Source organism: Plectropomus leopardus, chromosome 10 (genome assembly GCF_008729295.1).
Source record: "Plectropomus leopardus isolate mb chromosome 10, YSFRI_Pleo_2.0, whole genome shotgun sequence".
Lineage (NCBI taxonomy): Eukaryota > Metazoa > Chordata > Actinopteri > Perciformes > Serranidae > Plectropomus > Plectropomus leopardus.
In genome coordinates this window covers 17614113-17631500 of record NC_056472.1, presented here as the reverse complement: position 1 = coordinate 17631500, position 17388 = coordinate 17614113, and the positions used below count along the sequence as shown (strand labels likewise).

General features: G+C 42.0%; 1 protein-coding gene across 1 annotated transcript in view; it reads left to right on the top strand.

The window, feature by feature from the left end:
- The window catches only part of lrp2a (low density lipoprotein receptor-related protein 2a), a 60684-nt gene that overhangs the window by 18492 nt on the left and 24804 nt on the right, over positions 1-17388 (top strand). The window contains exons 17-40 of the mRNA XM_042494310.1: positions 127-319; positions 801-926; positions 1091-1221; positions 2111-2248; positions 2355-2636; positions 2790-3029; positions 3666-3785; positions 4297-4413; positions 4557-4937; positions 5278-5292; positions 5613-5861; positions 7729-7940; positions 8044-8228; positions 8331-8559; positions 8704-8881; positions 9845-9973; positions 10780-10946; positions 11931-12074; positions 12251-12360; positions 12856-13033; positions 14255-14468; positions 14578-14817; positions 14964-15152; positions 16392-17324. Of these exons, the coding sequence (XP_042350244.1) occupies positions 127-319; positions 801-926; positions 1091-1221; positions 2111-2248; positions 2355-2636; positions 2790-3029; positions 3666-3785; positions 4297-4413; positions 4557-4937; positions 5278-5292; positions 5613-5861; positions 7729-7940; positions 8044-8228; positions 8331-8559; positions 8704-8881; positions 9845-9973; positions 10780-10946; positions 11931-12074; positions 12251-12360; positions 12856-13033; positions 14255-14468; positions 14578-14817; positions 14964-15152; positions 16392-17324 (5100 nt within the window). The remainder of the gene's footprint in view (positions 1-126; positions 320-800; positions 927-1090; positions 1222-2110; positions 2249-2354; positions 2637-2789; positions 3030-3665; positions 3786-4296; positions 4414-4556; positions 4938-5277; positions 5293-5612; positions 5862-7728; positions 7941-8043; positions 8229-8330; positions 8560-8703; positions 8882-9844; positions 9974-10779; positions 10947-11930; positions 12075-12250; positions 12361-12855; positions 13034-14254; positions 14469-14577; positions 14818-14963; positions 15153-16391; positions 17325-17388) is intronic.

Sequence of the window (17388 nt, the reverse complement as noted above, 5' to 3'; positions counted from 1 at the left end):
GAGCTGCTCTAGTTTTTTCTGTCCGGTCCACATGGGGAAAAATGCAAGCTGACAGCCTATTTATTTAAATGTGTTCCTCTTTCATCTCTGTGTTAAACGGTGGTCTGACTGCTTTGATCTGCACAGGCAGGGAGGTACTGGCAGCCAATAGAGTGGATGGAGTGGAGGACCTGGCTTACGACTGGATTTCAAAAAACCTTTACTGGACCGACCCGCGATACAGGAGCATATCTGTCATGAAGCTAGCTGATAAGTCCAGGAGAGCCATCATACGTAACCTCAACAACCCGAGGGCCATCGTGGTGCATCCTCCCATTGGGTAAATCAAGACCAGGGTATTAGTAGTATTTTTGTAAAAGTCATTCCTCAAAGCATATATTAGTTTTTTTCTTATTCTCTATAAATCTATGAACTACAAAAATGAGATTTGTAGGGTTTCAATGGGATTCGCATTATAGAAAGTTTCTGGTAAACCAACCATGTTTGTCACATTAAGATGCGCTCACCCATCCAAAAATACTCCTCAAATTAATTAAAGAAAGCCTTATTTAGAACAAGCCGTTATTTTCAAAAGCGTCAAAGTCATAACACCTCCAGATTAGTTCAGTATGAAGAGCAGTATTGTAGGAACACTAAGGAGTTGGCGTAAACAGAAAAGCTCTATAATGTCAAAGTATCCAAAAGTAATTATAAATAAATAGAGTTTTTGTCAGCAGGGAATTGCAGATGTTTAAAAGTATTCATTAATTATTAAATAAAACATGACAATGATGCTTGTTGTGTATTGTTTGCTTGGACAGGTATATTTTTTGGACTGACTGGTACCGGCCAGCGAAGATTATGAGGGCTTGGGGTGACGGGTCACATGCCCTGTCTATTGTAAATACAACTCTTGGCTGGCCAAATGGCCTGGCTATTGACTGGAGGTGAGTCCGACATCTTATAGCCACTTGGCTAAAAAAAAAAAAACATTTCCACAATACAGGATTTTACCTTCATTGTACTCAAGACTTGTCTTTTTTTGTTTTATCCATAAGTTCTGATTGTGACTTATTTAAAACTTTTTCCTTCTGCTTTGATTTCTACCCAGCTCACTGCGTTTGTATTGGGTGGATGCATTCTTTGACAAGATTGAGTACAGCAGTTTTGATGGACAGAACAGGATTTCTTTGGACCGCATAACCCAGATCTCCCATCCATTTGGTCTTACCATTTTTGAAGGTAATAAGTCCTGGCATGTACAACAAGTTTCTTGTAAGGTTCTAATCCAGGATTATATATTTGATATAAATAAAGATGGAGTTAAAGCAGGGGTAGGCAGAAATTTGGAAAGGCAAAAAGAAAAATGGCACAATCGGGAATATGCACACTTTTCATACACTGACAGTGATTCCCATACATGATTTTTGTTGATTGTTTTTGGTTTTTTGCCTTGATTAGATAGGGCAACTGTAAGTGTGAAAGAGGGAGAGAGAGGGGATGACATGTAGCAAAGGGCTGAAGTTGGAATCAAACCCGCGGCTGCTGCAACGAGGACGCAGGCTCTGTACATGGGGCGCTTGCTCTACCAACTGAACTACTGGGCACCTCCATACATTGATTTATTTATCATACAGTTGAGTTGTATTCAGTGTGCAGCTGAACACACTGCATTTGCTCAGCCCCTCCTTACCTTCTAATGCTGGAGTCGTAACTTTCTCTGCAGGATTCTCCGCCATTGAATCAGACTTTTACAGATGGAACGCGCATCTGCATTTATAAAACAGACAGTAGGAACACCCTACTCTCTGAACTGACCTGTGATTGGCCAAATTGTCCTGACACAGCCTAGATTTTTTAAAGCTTGGCAGAAAAAAAGTGAAGAGGAGGTGCAGTAGTCTAGTATCCACTTGAATTACAGTATGCTCAAACTTTATTACTGAATTTTTTTGCCCAGTGGGGACGAAATTAAATGGCTTACTCCAGCTTTAATTTCACTGACTTTGACTTGATCTGTGGTTTGTCATTCTTGCTTTGATGATGGTCATGTCAAAAGGGAAATTACTGTTACTAGGAGGTGGTGAGAGATCAACTGACAGATGTTTTGCTCTTTTGCTCCTGTCCCATGAAGGCTATGCATATTTCACTGACTGGCGCCTGGGTGGCATTGTACGTGTGCGCAAGACCGACGGTGGTGAGATGATCATTATCAGGAGAGGAATCAGCCACATCATGCACGTCAAGTCTTTCAACTCCAACTCTCAGATTGGTCAGTAGCTTTAGTCACTTCTCCTCTAACGCCTCTATTCATGCGAGGCCGAGGCTCACACTTGTCAGTCATATTCCTGATAATTATGTTCACCTCTCCTTCTCAGGTTCCAACTTTTGCAACAGGCAGACAAATCCTAATGGTGACTGCAGCCACTTCTGTTTCCCCGCCCCAGACTCACAGAGGGTGTGTGGCTGTCCATATGGCATGAAGCTGTTGCCCAACCAGCAGACATGTGTGGATGACCCTTCCAATGAACCCCCCACGCTGCAGTGCGGAGCCAACTCCTTCTCCTGTGGCAACGGCAAATGTGTCCCAAACAGCTACAGATGCGATGGTGTTGATGATTGCCATGACAACACTGACGAAGTCAGCTGTGGAATTAACAGTAATGCTTCTTTATGTAAATCTAGTCTATTGTACTGGCTGGACTTGACCAGAGTTAAACTAGTTTCATGCCCCCGTTTCCCTTTTTTTACATATATAAATTCAGTTTAGTATAATAATATTTTAATCAAGATCATCATCTCTCTTTTTTTAGACACCACTTGCTCCCCGTCTGCATTCACCTGTGCCAATAAGCGCTGTGTGCCTGTAGGATGGCGCTGTGATGGGCACAATGACTGTTTTGATAACAGTGATGAGCACAACTGCCCCACGCAGGTTCCTGGAACATGCCCTGCTAATCAGTTTACCTGTGCCAACCACCGCTGCATCCCACACACCTGGCGTTGTGACACTGATAATGACTGTGGGGACAGTTCAGATGAAGCTGACTGCCGTGAGTATAATCATAGAGGCAAACGATTTGAAATGAATAGGATTTACTCAGAGGCTTGATTTGTTTATTCGAAGCACAAAAAGCGCAGAAACAAGGCAAGTAGCCTAAATTGGTCACAGTTGCAGGACTTTATTTGAGGATGCAAACTACAAGTCAATATGCTGAAGAACGTAGTTATTAAAGAAAATATTGAGGAAATACTGGCAAGCAAAACATTTAATGAATGAGTTTGATATGGATTGAAGTAAATTTCACACACTTTTTTGATGAAGGGATAACTAAAGCTACATATATGGCCTTTTTGAAATACTTTTTAGTTTTTCTAGGAACATAGAACAAGAGAGGATTGGGACAGTTCAGCACAATCAGTTATAAGAAAGAGTGAAAGAGGAGGCACAGGTAGAGTTCATTATGCATCTCAAAGGGCTCACAAAAAAATAAAAGTTAAATCCCATTTTTCCTACTGGAGTTATAGAGTGAAAGTCAAAGTTTTCTGTTGAATTGATAAAGGTGGTTATGTTGTTAAGAGGGTCATTAGAGGAAGGGTTCCTTTTGGAGCCAGCATTTTGTAAGGCTTTGAAAGGCTTTAAATTTGCTAATAGACTCATATTGTTGTCTAACAATTTGTGTTGACAGACCTGGGAACCACATGCCACCCAGGACAGTTTCAGTGTCCAGACCACCGTTGCATAGACCCTAACTATGTCTGCGATGGGGACAGAGACTGTGTGGATGGGGCGGACGAGCAGGGATGCAGTGAGTATTGCAGTTTTTCCTGGACATACTCATACTCATACTCATACAAAAAGAAGATACCTGTATACACACACACACGCATATATATATATATATGGCTTTAAATTTATATATATATATATATATATATATATATATGTACATACACAGTATATGTTGTGTATATAAATATATATATCCCTATGGCTTAATTGTAAAGTTGCTTCAACTCAGCTTCTCACTCTTTGAGATTGGAGCTTTATTGGCCATTTCACAATAAAGAATTAAAGAATCTTTTCATGCATTCATTCATTTATTCATTCATTTAGCAACTCCCTCGTTGTACCAGCTAAACATGCTCAAGAAGCTGTGGAGGTCAATTGAATGCTCTGTAAAATTTAACAAGTATTTGCTAAGCCTCTTAGTTTATTGATCTCATTACTTGTGTTGCACAACAATTGAGCTCAGCATACATTCAAAACTGCGGAAATATTGAACATCAGGTTTAACATACTCAACTGGATTTTTTCAGTCTACAACTGCACTGTGAATGAGTTCAAGTGCTCCAGGGGTCACCAGTGTATCAACTCCTACTACCGATGTGATGGAGTCTTTGATTGCAGTGATCGCTCAGATGAGCAGGGCTGCCGTAAGTATTTAAATAGTTGGTCATATTACTGAAATGTTACTCAGTCATGCATAATTATGTACAAAGTTGCAAATATATTTTGAATTTCTCCACCTCTGGACTGTGCTCTCATGCTGTTTGTGGTGTTTTCTGATGTGTCTCAGCTACAAGGCCCCCAGGAATGTGCCACCATGAAAGTGAGTTCCAGTGTCAGTCAGACGGGAGCTGTGTACCATCTACATGGGAGTGTGATGGTCACCCAGACTGTGAGGATGGCAGCGACGAACACCACGCTTGCCCTCCTCGCACCTGCCCCTCCACACTCTTTCGCTGTGACAATGGAAACTGCGTGTTACGCAGCTGGCTTTGCGACGGGGACAACGACTGCAGGGACATGAGTGATGAAAGAGACTGTCCCACGCCGCCTTTCCGCTGTCCAAGCTGGCAGTGGCAGTGCCCGGGGCACAGTTTGTGCATCAACCTCACAACAGTGTGTGACAACACTCCTGACTGCCCTAATGGTGCCGACGAGTCTCCTCTCTGCAGTAAGTCTGATCTCATCTTTCTTTGTCAGCTTGAAACATGTTCTTTGTCTTTCAGAATACTTTATTGTTTTATTACATTTTTAAGTTTGCTTGCCTCTTCAAATTCAATGTAATTACCACGTCACATGACAAACAGGATCAAACTCTATTGATTTTGTATAATTTGGCATTCTTCTAGTGTTCTGTAAACATGAGCTTCATTTCATAGAAGTGTTTGTGTTGAATGTTATCTGTTTGTCTTTGGATTTTTGTGTTAAAATCATGCATGTGTATGATTTCACTTGTATTAACCTGAAAATGATCTGCGATTTTCCTTTCTTGCCTCTCTCGCTACTTTCAGACGAACCTTTGCCAGGTAGGAACAAACTCTCAATCATTGGTAGCAATGCTGCAAGTAGTTTTGATTCATTCTCAACAAGCACAGTATCTTTATTAACTATTTTGATATTTATAGATTTGTTTTCAAAACATAATCGGTAAAAATAACAATAATTTTTATATAAATATAGATAAAAATTGTTCTGGCTCAGACTTTGAAAAACACTTACTAAAGTAGTTAGTGCTTTGCTCTTCATTAATTATCATTGAAATGTGTATTAATTGCATAGTTAGGTAGATTTTGTATATGGTTTACTTTCCCTTTCTGGGTTCTAAATTGTACTTTTTGGCTTCCAGATCAGGAGAGCTGTTCTGACAACAATGCTGGCTGCACCCATGGTTGTATCCAAGGGCCGTTTGGAGCCCAGTGCACATGCCCTGTGGGTTATCAGCTGAGCAATGACTCAAAAACCTGTGAGGATGTAGATGAGTGCAATCCCCCTGGGCTATGCAGCCAGCACTGCTTTAATGAGAGGGGCTCTTTTCGCTGTCACTGCCAGGATGGTTACACTCTGGAGGCAGACCAGCGTACCTGCAAGGCCTCAGGTGAGAAGAAACTTGATTTAAATGGATAGTGCAGATTTTTTGTATCATCTGGTGGTCAGCATGCCTCCTGTTTGGAGAAGCTGGCAATAGTATCTCCATGAAAAGCTACACACTATTCTGCCTATTTTTGCCCTCTTAAAAAATCTATGTCACTTTAGGTGTATGCTATATTTATTAAATTCTCACCAATTAACCTTGGTGTCAGAAAGCTCTTTCAAACAGGGAGCTGAACTGAAGCTGAAATATATCCATGCTCTCTTGAGAACCATCAGACTCTGTTGACAAAAACAGTAATTTTACCCCGCAGAACACGGGAGTTACTGGTCTACTGCTGCCACAGGAGGTTAGTTAGTTATTGTGTGACTTTGGTGAATCTAAACTAAACTTTTAAAACACCGTAGTCACACAATAACAAAAACAAACGGCCCTTGTGTCTGCGGTGTGTCCCGCACCATTGGCCCTCGTCAGCGTTTATTTGGCCAATTTAGCATGGTGAATTGGTGGAAGAAGTCATGGAGGCCGTCGGTCAAAGAAATCACTCTGATTTGCCGTTCAGCTCAGGGCAAGAGAGGAGAAACTTAAGTGAAAAATGTAAACAAAGGGTTAAAGTTAAGAGGTGGTGAGGTCAAAAGAAACATGTTATATGTGGAAAGACTGATTTTCTTCTGCCTTTGACAGAAATGCTCCCTGTTGATTTGTGTTGTTGTTTACTTGCGCACAGTAAACATGCTCTGTTCTTTCAATATTGTGTTGTGTTGTTAATGTGCTAGCTAGCATTAGCCGACTAGCTAGCATTAGCCGACTAGCTAGCGTTAGCCGACTAGCCAGCGTCAGCCGACTAGCTAGCCGTCTTTCGTTTTTTCCATTTTGAATGACTATTACAGACGACCGCCGTCTGCTGGTATGGAGGGTATCTCCTCTCTCGCAGACATACGTGCTGGTTTGCTGTCGGTTTGGTGTGTTTCTGTGCAGCTTTTTCGCAGAGACAAGTCGACATGAGGCAATACAGAAGGGGACTTTTGTTGCAGCTAGTTCTCAGATGTTGGCTCGGTGTGTCATAACCTTTAAACTAACATTGACTTTTTAAGATGGTTAAAGTATATTTTGCTGCTGCCCTCAATTACAGCAATACATTGCTTTGCTTTTGCGGTTGCACTGTGTGCTTCTCCGAACTGGGGACATGCCAACTGCCGTCTACAGTAGGTAATGCACTGACTATAGATAAGTACCTCTTACAACCCAACTTCAAAAAAATCTGAAAAATCCCTTTAAACCTTCTGCACATGGAACATATTGCTCCCCTGTAAATAACAACTTAATTAACAACTTAATTTCATAAAGCAGTAAAATAAGTCAAAGAAATGATCAGTCTTACGGTGACATGGTAGTCAAGATGGGGCCTATAAAGCACATATATCTCAGTTTTTTTCCACTTTGCTGGTTGTTGAGCAGGAATGGGCTGTGATAAAGGGGGAGTTCAGCCACCAGACTGAGACCGACACACTGTCTTTCTTCTCCCATGTCTCTGCTTGCTGCTCTGATTTCTTTAGATAAGACAAATAACATATATGTCACTCACTGGCCATCACTGGTGTAATTAGGACATAATCACCAACAAAGGGCTGTTTATGGGGAGCGTGCCTGACATGAGCTCCTTTTCCACACAGATAACCTGCTGACAGGCTTTGCAATACAATAGGTCACTATTTGGACAAAAGTGCATTCCCCAAGGATGGCCATTTGAGTAGGGTCTATTTATCAGTCCTGTTGTATAGTTGCTGCTGACATGTAAAAGCTGATAAGTGCTCTTATTAGCATGAGAATGGACATGAAAAATAGGTAACAGAGATTTGATGTCTTTTTCCAGATTCTCGTCAGGCTTTTTTGCTCGTGGCCAGTCGAAATCAGATTGTGCAAGATGACATAACCACTCAGCCCAACGTGGTCCGCTCGCTGGTTAGAGATGGGCGCAACATTGTGGCCCTAGATTTTGACTCGGCCACTGACCGTGTGTACTGGTCCGACACAAGCCAGGACAGAATCTGGAGTGTGAACAAAAATGGCAGTGACAGAACTGTGGTGAGTTGCTTTTTTCCTTTTTTGTCACCACAGACTCATCGTTATTAAACATTTTGTGTCATCAGTAAACATATTTAACTAAGAATGAGTCTCTTGTGGACAGATATTTGACAGTGGAGTGACTGTAACAGAGAGCCTTGCTGTGGACTGGGTGGGCAGGAATCTGTATTGGACTGATTATGTCTTGGAGACTATTGAAGTGGCTAAACTGGATGGCACCCACCGCACTGTATTAGTCAGTGAAAATGTTACAAACCCCCGAGGCCTGGTGCTGGACCCAAGGGATAGGTCAGTGACGTACTTAAAAACAAGTTTGTTTGAAGTTTATCTTATGGAATGTAATGCATGTGAAAAGCAGTTGGTGTTGAAAGATGAGCATTTGTTTTGCAGCGCTCACCTGATGTTCTGGACCGACTGGGGGAGGAACCCCCGCATCGAGAGGGCCAGTATGGACGGAAAATTGAGGACTGTCATCGTAAGCACCAAGCTGTACTGGCCCAATGGTCTAACCATAGACTACCCAAACAATTTGTTGTACTTTGCTGATGCCTACTTGGATTTCATTGACTACTGTGATTATAACGGCAACAACAGGAAGCAAGTTCTGGCCAGTGATCTGGTGAGTGCATCAGAAGGAAGACTGAATTTTCTGTGGAAATCTGCTTTATGATGATATTCTTAAAGTGAATAGAGCACATTCAATTTCCTTTTGAATAGCATGTGTAAGACACTTTTTTTTTCTTTTGCTACTCTCTGTGAAAAGGTACTGCAACATCCCCACGCAATTACCATTTTTGAGGATTTTGTGTATTGGACCGACAGATACATCAACCGTGTGATGCGAGCCCATAAGTGGCATGGGGAGAACCAGACAGTGATGCTTTTCAACCTCCCTCAGCCCATGGGTCTGGTGGCGGTACACCCAACCAGGCAGCCGGCAGGTATGGCACAGATACTCTACATCAGGGCTTTTAAACCAAACTGTTCAGGGGGCAACAATTTCAGAATCAAATGGTGTTTTCCTGAGCTAATATTCTCATTATGGATGTAAACTTGAAATAGCATGCCACCACATTTTCAAAACTTTTGTTTTGATACATTCCAATATGCATTTAATATTAACAATTTTACAACATATCTTGTCCTCTCCTTTTGTAAGCACTTTACAGTTCAGCCTTGAGTGTTGGTCTCAGCCAAGTCATTTGTGGCTTCCCACTTGCAAGTAGGAGTGAAGAATGTTTTTATCAGGATCTGTTTTTTGCAAATAGTTTATTTTATGGCAAGATTTTAAATGAGACACATTGAATTAAGTGATTTAGATGAAAAATCACTTTATTAATATTTTATTTTGTAATGTTTCTTGACAGAAGTGTTCATCACACATGATGTGCTCTACTTTAAAAATCCCATGATGATTTCTTTTTTTGCAGTTTCTGGTTGTGATAAATGGTGTAATTTTGACTATTGTTTTAAGAAAACATGCTTTTTGAACCTGGCGGTGGGTTGTGAGGTACAAAGGCAATTAAGTCAAGTGCACAAGCATGCTCTGACGGTTTGATGCATGTATTGTGGCAAAATGCCTGCCATATGCACAGTTTATTTATTCTTTCTTTCGGTTTTAAATTTGATTGACATTTAAACAGAACTGATATGTGAAGCAGTCTGGCTTGATCACCAGGCCATCTGCTCTACCTCAACAATCTTTGTTGCATCAGTATTGGCCGATGTTGACTATTGTGTTGCCCCCCTGAATTGGTTAAGTATATCTTGTATATTGATAACAATGCTAATATACCGCAGGTCCATTGTTTTTGTTAATAAATTGAAGAATAATCCTGGAGATTCTGTGACGATTACTCCGTTGACCCTTTGCTGATATGCATGTGTGGTTTGATAACTCTTAGGTGAAAATTACTGCTTGAGGAGTCCCTGTACTCATATCTGCCTGCTTTCTGCTGTGGGACCGAGGTACTACTCCTGCGCCTGCCCCTCAGGCTGGATACTGGCAGCAGACCAAATCACCTGCACCAGAGGTATGCATCCTGCCAAGTGGAGGGAAAACACTCATCACTCAGTTTGATGAAAAAGGAAGTGGGGTCAGATGCAGTTGATAAGTTGATGTGCTCATAAGGTATTTTATCATTGGAGTGGTTATTATTGTTGAAGAGCAAAGCTGTTGTAGTGGATTTTTTTTTCATGCTTTATTTGCAGCCATCTCAATGCTGGTAAGAGGAGAAATCTGTGGAAACACCATGAATGGATCCAGGCTCTTGTCAACAGTCTTCCATTTAGATTCTCTTGTAAACTGCTGTTCCAGTAAATATTAAGAATCATATAAGCATGTCTTTCAAGGTCTTAAGGAGACAAGGGACCTTTAATTCAAAGTCCAAGGAGTCTGCCTTAGGTCAACAGTTTAACTCATCTCAGGTTTCAGCCCATTCAAGCCAAGCAGAACACCGTCTCCCCCGAGGCTAACGATTATCCAAGAATGAAAATGCCCCACAACCATTCATTGATTCTAATCTCTGATGACAAAGCAAATCAGATTGTGGAAACAACTTTCACCAGTCAATCCTCTTTATAGATAAAGGCCTGTTAGCTCAGGATCCTAAATTCTGCGCAAGGTATCATACACTAGAGGGAACTGGATTACCATGGGCTAAATCTATATCCAGGAAACATGGTTTTCTAGCTTTGTTTTAGAACTGGTTTCACAACTTTTAAGTACTCACAGCCTCGAGGAAAATTTTAGCTCTAGGCTTGAAGTATCATGATTTTGTTTTGCTGTAGGAAGAGCAGTGTGTAAACGTATTTGTCTGCTTTGGCATTTTACTTGTAGTTGAAGATCCCTTCCTGGTGGTCGTGAGAGACAGCATCATCTATGGCATTTCCTTGAATCCAGATGAGAAGAGTAATGATGCTATGGTCCCTATTGCTGGCCTTCAGAATGGCTATGATGTTGACTTTGATGACAACGAACAGACCATCTACTGGGTGGAGCACCCGGTAAGTTACTGTCATGTCATAGATGGGTCAGTTCAGAGCTGTGAGACTGTTTATAGTTAGTAATAACACGCATTTCTGTGATCCGAGCACAAGTGGACAGCTGTTACACATCCCCATTCACTCTTTTGTCTATTATCCATCTCCAGCTGACCACTTGTGTTCAGATTGTATTTCTGCCTACGCCATTTATTCTAAACGGTCAAAGGGCCCCGTGTACTGTTATTGCACTCACACTCTTGCTAGCTGCCTACTAGCTGCTTGTTAGTCATGGTAGTGGTTGTGTCTGTACAGCTGGAGATATTGCTGTCAGCAGAATTCAGCACTTCTCCTTCCATAAGGCAAAATGATAAACAGTCACTCAACACCTCATCCAACTTGTAGTAAAATGGTCAAGTTATAAAGTGTTAATGCACTGACAGCGAAAACAATCATCACATCCTGTCACTCAAAGCGGCCCGCCCCTAAATATGTGGAACTTTGGGCCTTAATGTAGACGTGAGTTACAAAAAAATTAACCTCCCATACAGTTGTCATACATTTTTAAATTCACTATAGAGACCAAAACCGTTTTTGTACCAGGGTGTTAACATCTTAATTTTCGGTTCTTAAGCTGGGCGTTTTAACAGGGGGGTCTATTGGGATTTACTCGCTTCTGAAGCCAGCCTCAAGTGGACATCTGAAGAACTGCAGTTTTTGATCCTCTGCATAGGCTTCATTTTTCAGCCTTAAAGGTTGCCATCTGGTATTTTTGTATTTTGTATTTTGTATTTTGATCAGATCAAAATGCATCTGGTGGTTGTTTAAACTTGTGTTTAGCGTGGCCCACTTGGGTTCAGATCACCCAAGGTTAAAACAAGGTCTTTGAGATTAGGGTTAATCATAACAATGCTCAATAAAACCTCCATTAAATCATGTTGGGAACTCAAGATTCACTCAACACATTCAGAAGTGTCTGAAATTAATCTGTCTGTCTTTGTCCACCAGGGTGAGATCCACAGAGTGAAGTCAGATGGAACTAACAGGACAGAGTTTGCCCCTGCAGCCATCCTTGGCTCCCCTGTCGGCCTGGCCTTAGACTGGATGACAGAGAACCTGTACTACACCAATCCAGCTACACAGTCTATTGAGGTAAGATAAACAATACTTTGCCCTGTTGTTTTTTATTCGTAATTATTGACTTAAACTTTAACTAAGATTAATATTTTACTTTTGATAGGAAAGCAGAAGATAAGTGAATAAGGACAGCGTCACAAAGCAGCTCTCTCGTACAATAATTGCACCTGTTTGTGTTTGTGCTCGGCCAGGTTTTGAAGTTGAGAGGAGAGGTACAGTACAGGAAAACTCTAATCACAAATAACGGCTCTCCAACTGGCGCTGGCAGTCCTGTTGGCATCGCAGTGGACCCAGCACGTGGGTAAGCCCCATTTAACACAGCCCTGGCATGGCCACTCATCCCAACAGCCACTGAGCTCTAACAGCCTCCTCATCGCCATCTGCTCTGCCTCTAGAGAGAACTCAACCAGTGTTACTGAATACCGCACTGCACACTCAAACCCCAGCAACGAACAAATGAGTACAGTCAAGAAACAAAAGGCCATCCTTCTCACTCTAATATGAAAACATTGCTGATTTGGGGTGATAATACAAAATCAGTGTTGAAGTGAACAATTTGCAACTTAATAAAAATAATTTATAATCAAGAGAATGAACTCAGAAAGTCCTTTCATTCAGTTTAATGCATGACTGATGGTCCAAGTTCCTGAAGGTTCATATTTTAGAGATGAGAGGTTTTCAGGAACAATTTGTCATTCTGTAATTTGACTATAAAATGTGCTACAGACTCCAAAAAATTAAGCATAGAAATCCATGACTCACAAACCCTAACCTCCGTTCTTGAATGTCTTTGAAGCAAACTGTACTGGACAGACCAGGGAACAGAGAGTGGCATCCCTGCCAAGGTGGCATCTGCAGACATGGATGGCTTAAACCCTGTCACCTTGTTCACCAACAACCTGGATCACATTGAGTTCATCACTGTGGACATCCAAGAGAACAAGCTGTACTGGGCTGTAACAAGCACTGGCATGGTGGGTCTTCTCGAATTAAACAAAACAGCTAAAACAGTCTTACAAATATAATGTGATTTTACTTTTTTTTAAATTTATAATGTGATTTTTTTCAAAATTACATATTTTTCCATTTACCTTTAGTGCTATTTGTCAATCTTGATTGTTTTGGTGAGAGTTGCTGAATGTTGGAGATATAATTAGAGTTGTCTGCCTTCTCTCCACTATAATGGAACTAAAAGCATTTGGCTCAAAATGCCAAAAATTACAGTGTCTATTTCCAGAAATCATGACCTGGTCACTCAAGATAATCCACAGACCATGTTGTGAGCAGTTTCATGAGATAAACCTTTATTGTCATTGTAGGTTATACAATGAAATTTCTTTGGAGCAGTCCACTTTGCAGCATAAATAAAATATAAAGATATAAGATATATTCACATACACTAGTACACACACACACACAAGCCGAAGCATATCTCACCCACACACATGACCACATACACATTCGTACCCGTAAAGCTTTGAAATATATAACAGAAACTCTAACAATATCCAGTATACAGTATATAAATAGGGGGCATGAAACACAATAGTTATTGCACAAGTCCATTGTCGCACAAAGTCCATTATACTGTGTACTGTGAACTAAGTATTTTCCTCCTACCAAAGTACGCCTGCCGACTGTATCACCATGCAGAGGGGAGCCGTATCTACTGATGGACAAGAGGCTCGAGGTCGTGACAGAGGAAGATATAAATAATATTGGCGTCTTCCTCAGCTGAGCTGTAATGTTAGCTGACTCAGGGGTGTTAGGTGAGCTAACAGTAACTGCACGCTTCCGTATGTCCAGTGCTTCGTTGTCATTTTGGTAGAAAGAAATTAGATTCTGCATGAAACTGCCCATAACAGGGTCTGTGGATTATCTTGTGTAACTGGGTCATGATTTCTGGAAAGAGACATTTCTGCTCAGCTTTTCAAATGATTTTTTTTGGTGCTTTGAGCACTACAAGCTGAGTGCCGCCTAGTTCAGCTCTAATTGAGAGAAGGAAGACATCTCTAGGGCTGATAATCTCCAACACTGCAACTCACATCAAAACAATCTAGATCAACTAATTAACACTACAGGTAAGAGAAATAAATGTTTGTTTGATTCTGGGGTGAACCGCCTCTTTAATCTTAGTAATTGTAAAGAATGAACATACCATGTTTGACTGCATGTCTGGTGTATGATCTCCACAGATTGAGCGTGGTGATCCAGATGGGAGTAACCGCATCACCATAGTGACAGGCCTGTCTCACCCCTGGGGTGTGGCTGTCTATCAAAACTATCTCTACTTCACTGACCGTAACTTTGAGGTCATAGAGCGTGTGGACAAGTCCACGGGTGCCAACAGGGTTGTGCTGCGTGACAACATTTCTGGACTTAGAGTTCTGAAAGTGCATTACAGAGAGAGTGAGTCACTCAAGCGAACATAATTATCCTCTTTCACAGCTCTCTGTGTTTGGCTTGGTCTTGCTTTTTCTTCTGTTTACAAAACTGTATATTTTCTCCACAAATTCAGCCTCTGCAGGTACATCCAACGGCTGCACTAACAATATGGGAGTGTGTGAGCAGCTCTGCCTGCCTCGGATGCAGGGTCTTTTTACCTGTGCATGTGCCACTGGTTTTAAACTGAATGCCGACAACAGGACCTGCACTCCCTACCAGTCCTATGTCGTCATCTCCACTCTGTCTGCAATCAAAGGCTTCAGTCTGGAAGGGGCAGACCACTCTGAGGCCATGGTGCCTGTGGCTGGGAGAGGTCAGCGATTCTCATAAATGATCTACTACTGATTGCTGGAATAATAAATATACAGAATGACTGACAATAACCATATCATGAGTATTTGATATGCAGTTACTCTATTTGAAGTAACATCCTCTAATGACGGGGTTATCCTCCTGCAGGCCGTAATGCTCTACACATTGATGTACACATGGCTTCTGGTTTCCTCTACTGGTGTGACTTCAGCAGCACTGTGGCAGCACAAAACGGGGTCAGACGGATCAAGCCAGATGGCTCGGGATTACACAGTGTAGTAACATCTGGAATAGGACGCAATGGAATACGAGGCATCGCTGTTGACTGGGCTGCAGGTATGTTGTGCCAAACACAAATGTGTTCATCCAAGTATTTGTTTCGTTTAACCACATAACATAAGTAGTGTGCAATTAAGTCAGTTAACTAAACTGTTATTTTAGGATCTTTGTTATCAGTTCAGTGCCCTCCTGGTTGCACCTCTAATTTTCACAGAAATTCTATATTTTTATCCAAGTGTACTTCCACAGCATTTTAGATGCAGATAAAAGAGGACCTCAGTCAATGATGATGCAGGTGTTGGTTCTTAGTTCACCATCCAGTATCTTACCCTCCAGGGTTCAGCATTATTTTTTTTTTCACTTGCCCCATCAGGCAAGTTGGTCATAAATCTATTTGCCTAAAATCAATTTTTACTTGCCCCTATACAAATTGTTTTATTTATCAGCGGTTATCAAATAACAACAAAGTTAATGATCATTTTTAATAATTATTTAAGTAAATGACCCTGTTTTACCCACCCTGCTCTCAAACTTGCGACAAACTGCACAGCACACTCAACCACATTCAACACCATCCAAGTGAAGTCTTGTTTTTGGATATTCAGAATGCTTGGTTATGCTTAAGCTCATAAACTTTGTCTTTACCCGTCGCCAGTTTTTGCAAGTGCCCTGTCAGTACTGTGCATGTGCATTTCTCAATGGAGATGAGAGGGAAGTGAGAAGACTCAGTCCTTAGCTACTTCCATCATCAGCTTTATAAAAAACAATGTTTAATTATTTTTTACCACTTGCGTGATGAGTAAGTAAGTTACTAGATTTTCTAGCTCGACATGACATTTTATTTGCACAGGGCAATTAGGCAATCCTTTCTGTGGAGCCCTGCACCCAGCATAAATGCGCTGCTCCTCGTCTGTTGATGTAAACCAGAAAGCCAAAAGACAGCCTGGCTCATCTGAGCTTGCTGCATTACACATGCCTCAGGCAGCAGACTGCCTGGTAGAGTCAACGTTAAGAAGCTTTATCATAATGCTGGACTCACAGAACAAGGAGATCAGTCACACACAGGTGACAGGAAGGACACTTGAATTAACTAGTTTTGGAACAACAGAAACAGCTTTTCCCAGATTTGTAACTGCATTGCATCACTATAACTGAAGGCATAACTGAAACTCAGTTGTGTATTACAAATATGGTAACTGATAACACCATCATAAAGTCCTCTAATTTTGACCTGCTATAGTTACTGGTTTGTGACTGAGGACCTCATTTTAAACACTACCTGGATTCTGTCCTCAGGTAACCTGTACTTTACCAATGCCTTCCTAACTGAGACGTACGTAGAGGTGCTGCGCCTGAACACCACTTTCCGCAGGGTGCTGCTGAAGACCCAGGTGGATATGCCACGCCACATTGTGGTGGATCCCAGAAACCGATACTTGTTCTGGGCTGATTACGGTCAGAACCCCAAAATTGAGCGAGCGCTCTTGGATGGAACCAATCGCACGATTTTAGTGTCATCTGGGATTATTACCCCACGAGGTCTTGCTCTGGACTGGCAAACTGGCTACATCTACTGGGTGGATGACTCCCTGGATATGATTGCCCGAGTCAACCCTCAGGGAGGGGAGACAGAGATAGTCAGGTACGGCAGCCGCTACCCCACTCCTTACGGAATCACAGTGTTTGAGAGCAGCATCATTTGGGTGGACAGAAACCTCAAAAAGGTGTTCCAAGCAAGCAAACAGCCGGGCAGCACAGAGCAGCCTGCTGTCATCAGAGACAACATCAACATGCTGAGAGACATCACCATCTTCGACCAACGTATGCAGCCTACCACAGCCCAGGAGCTGAACTACAACCCCTGCATGGAGGCGAATGGAGGTTGCGCCCATTTCTGCTTTGCCCTCCCAGGTTCTGGCACAGGTAACCAAAACAAAAAATGCAGCTGCGCTTTTGGGAATCTCGCAGCAGATGATGAGAGCTGTGTGGTGTCAAGAGATGATTACCTCATCTACACGACCGAGAGCACTGTGCGCAGCCTGCGCCTTGATCCCGAGGACCATGCATTGCCTTTCCCTGTGGTCAATGTGCCACGCACCTCTGTAGCACTGGATTTTGACCTCACGGACAGGAGGATCTACTTCACACAGAGCTCAGGCGCAGGATCAAGCAAGATCAGCTACGTCAGCCTCTCCTCTCCCACATCAGCTCCTGTGGTGGTAGCTTCGGGTAGGTTCTGCACACTACAGCATGCACTTTTAGTTATTCTGCTTTTCATGGATGTAGAAATTGA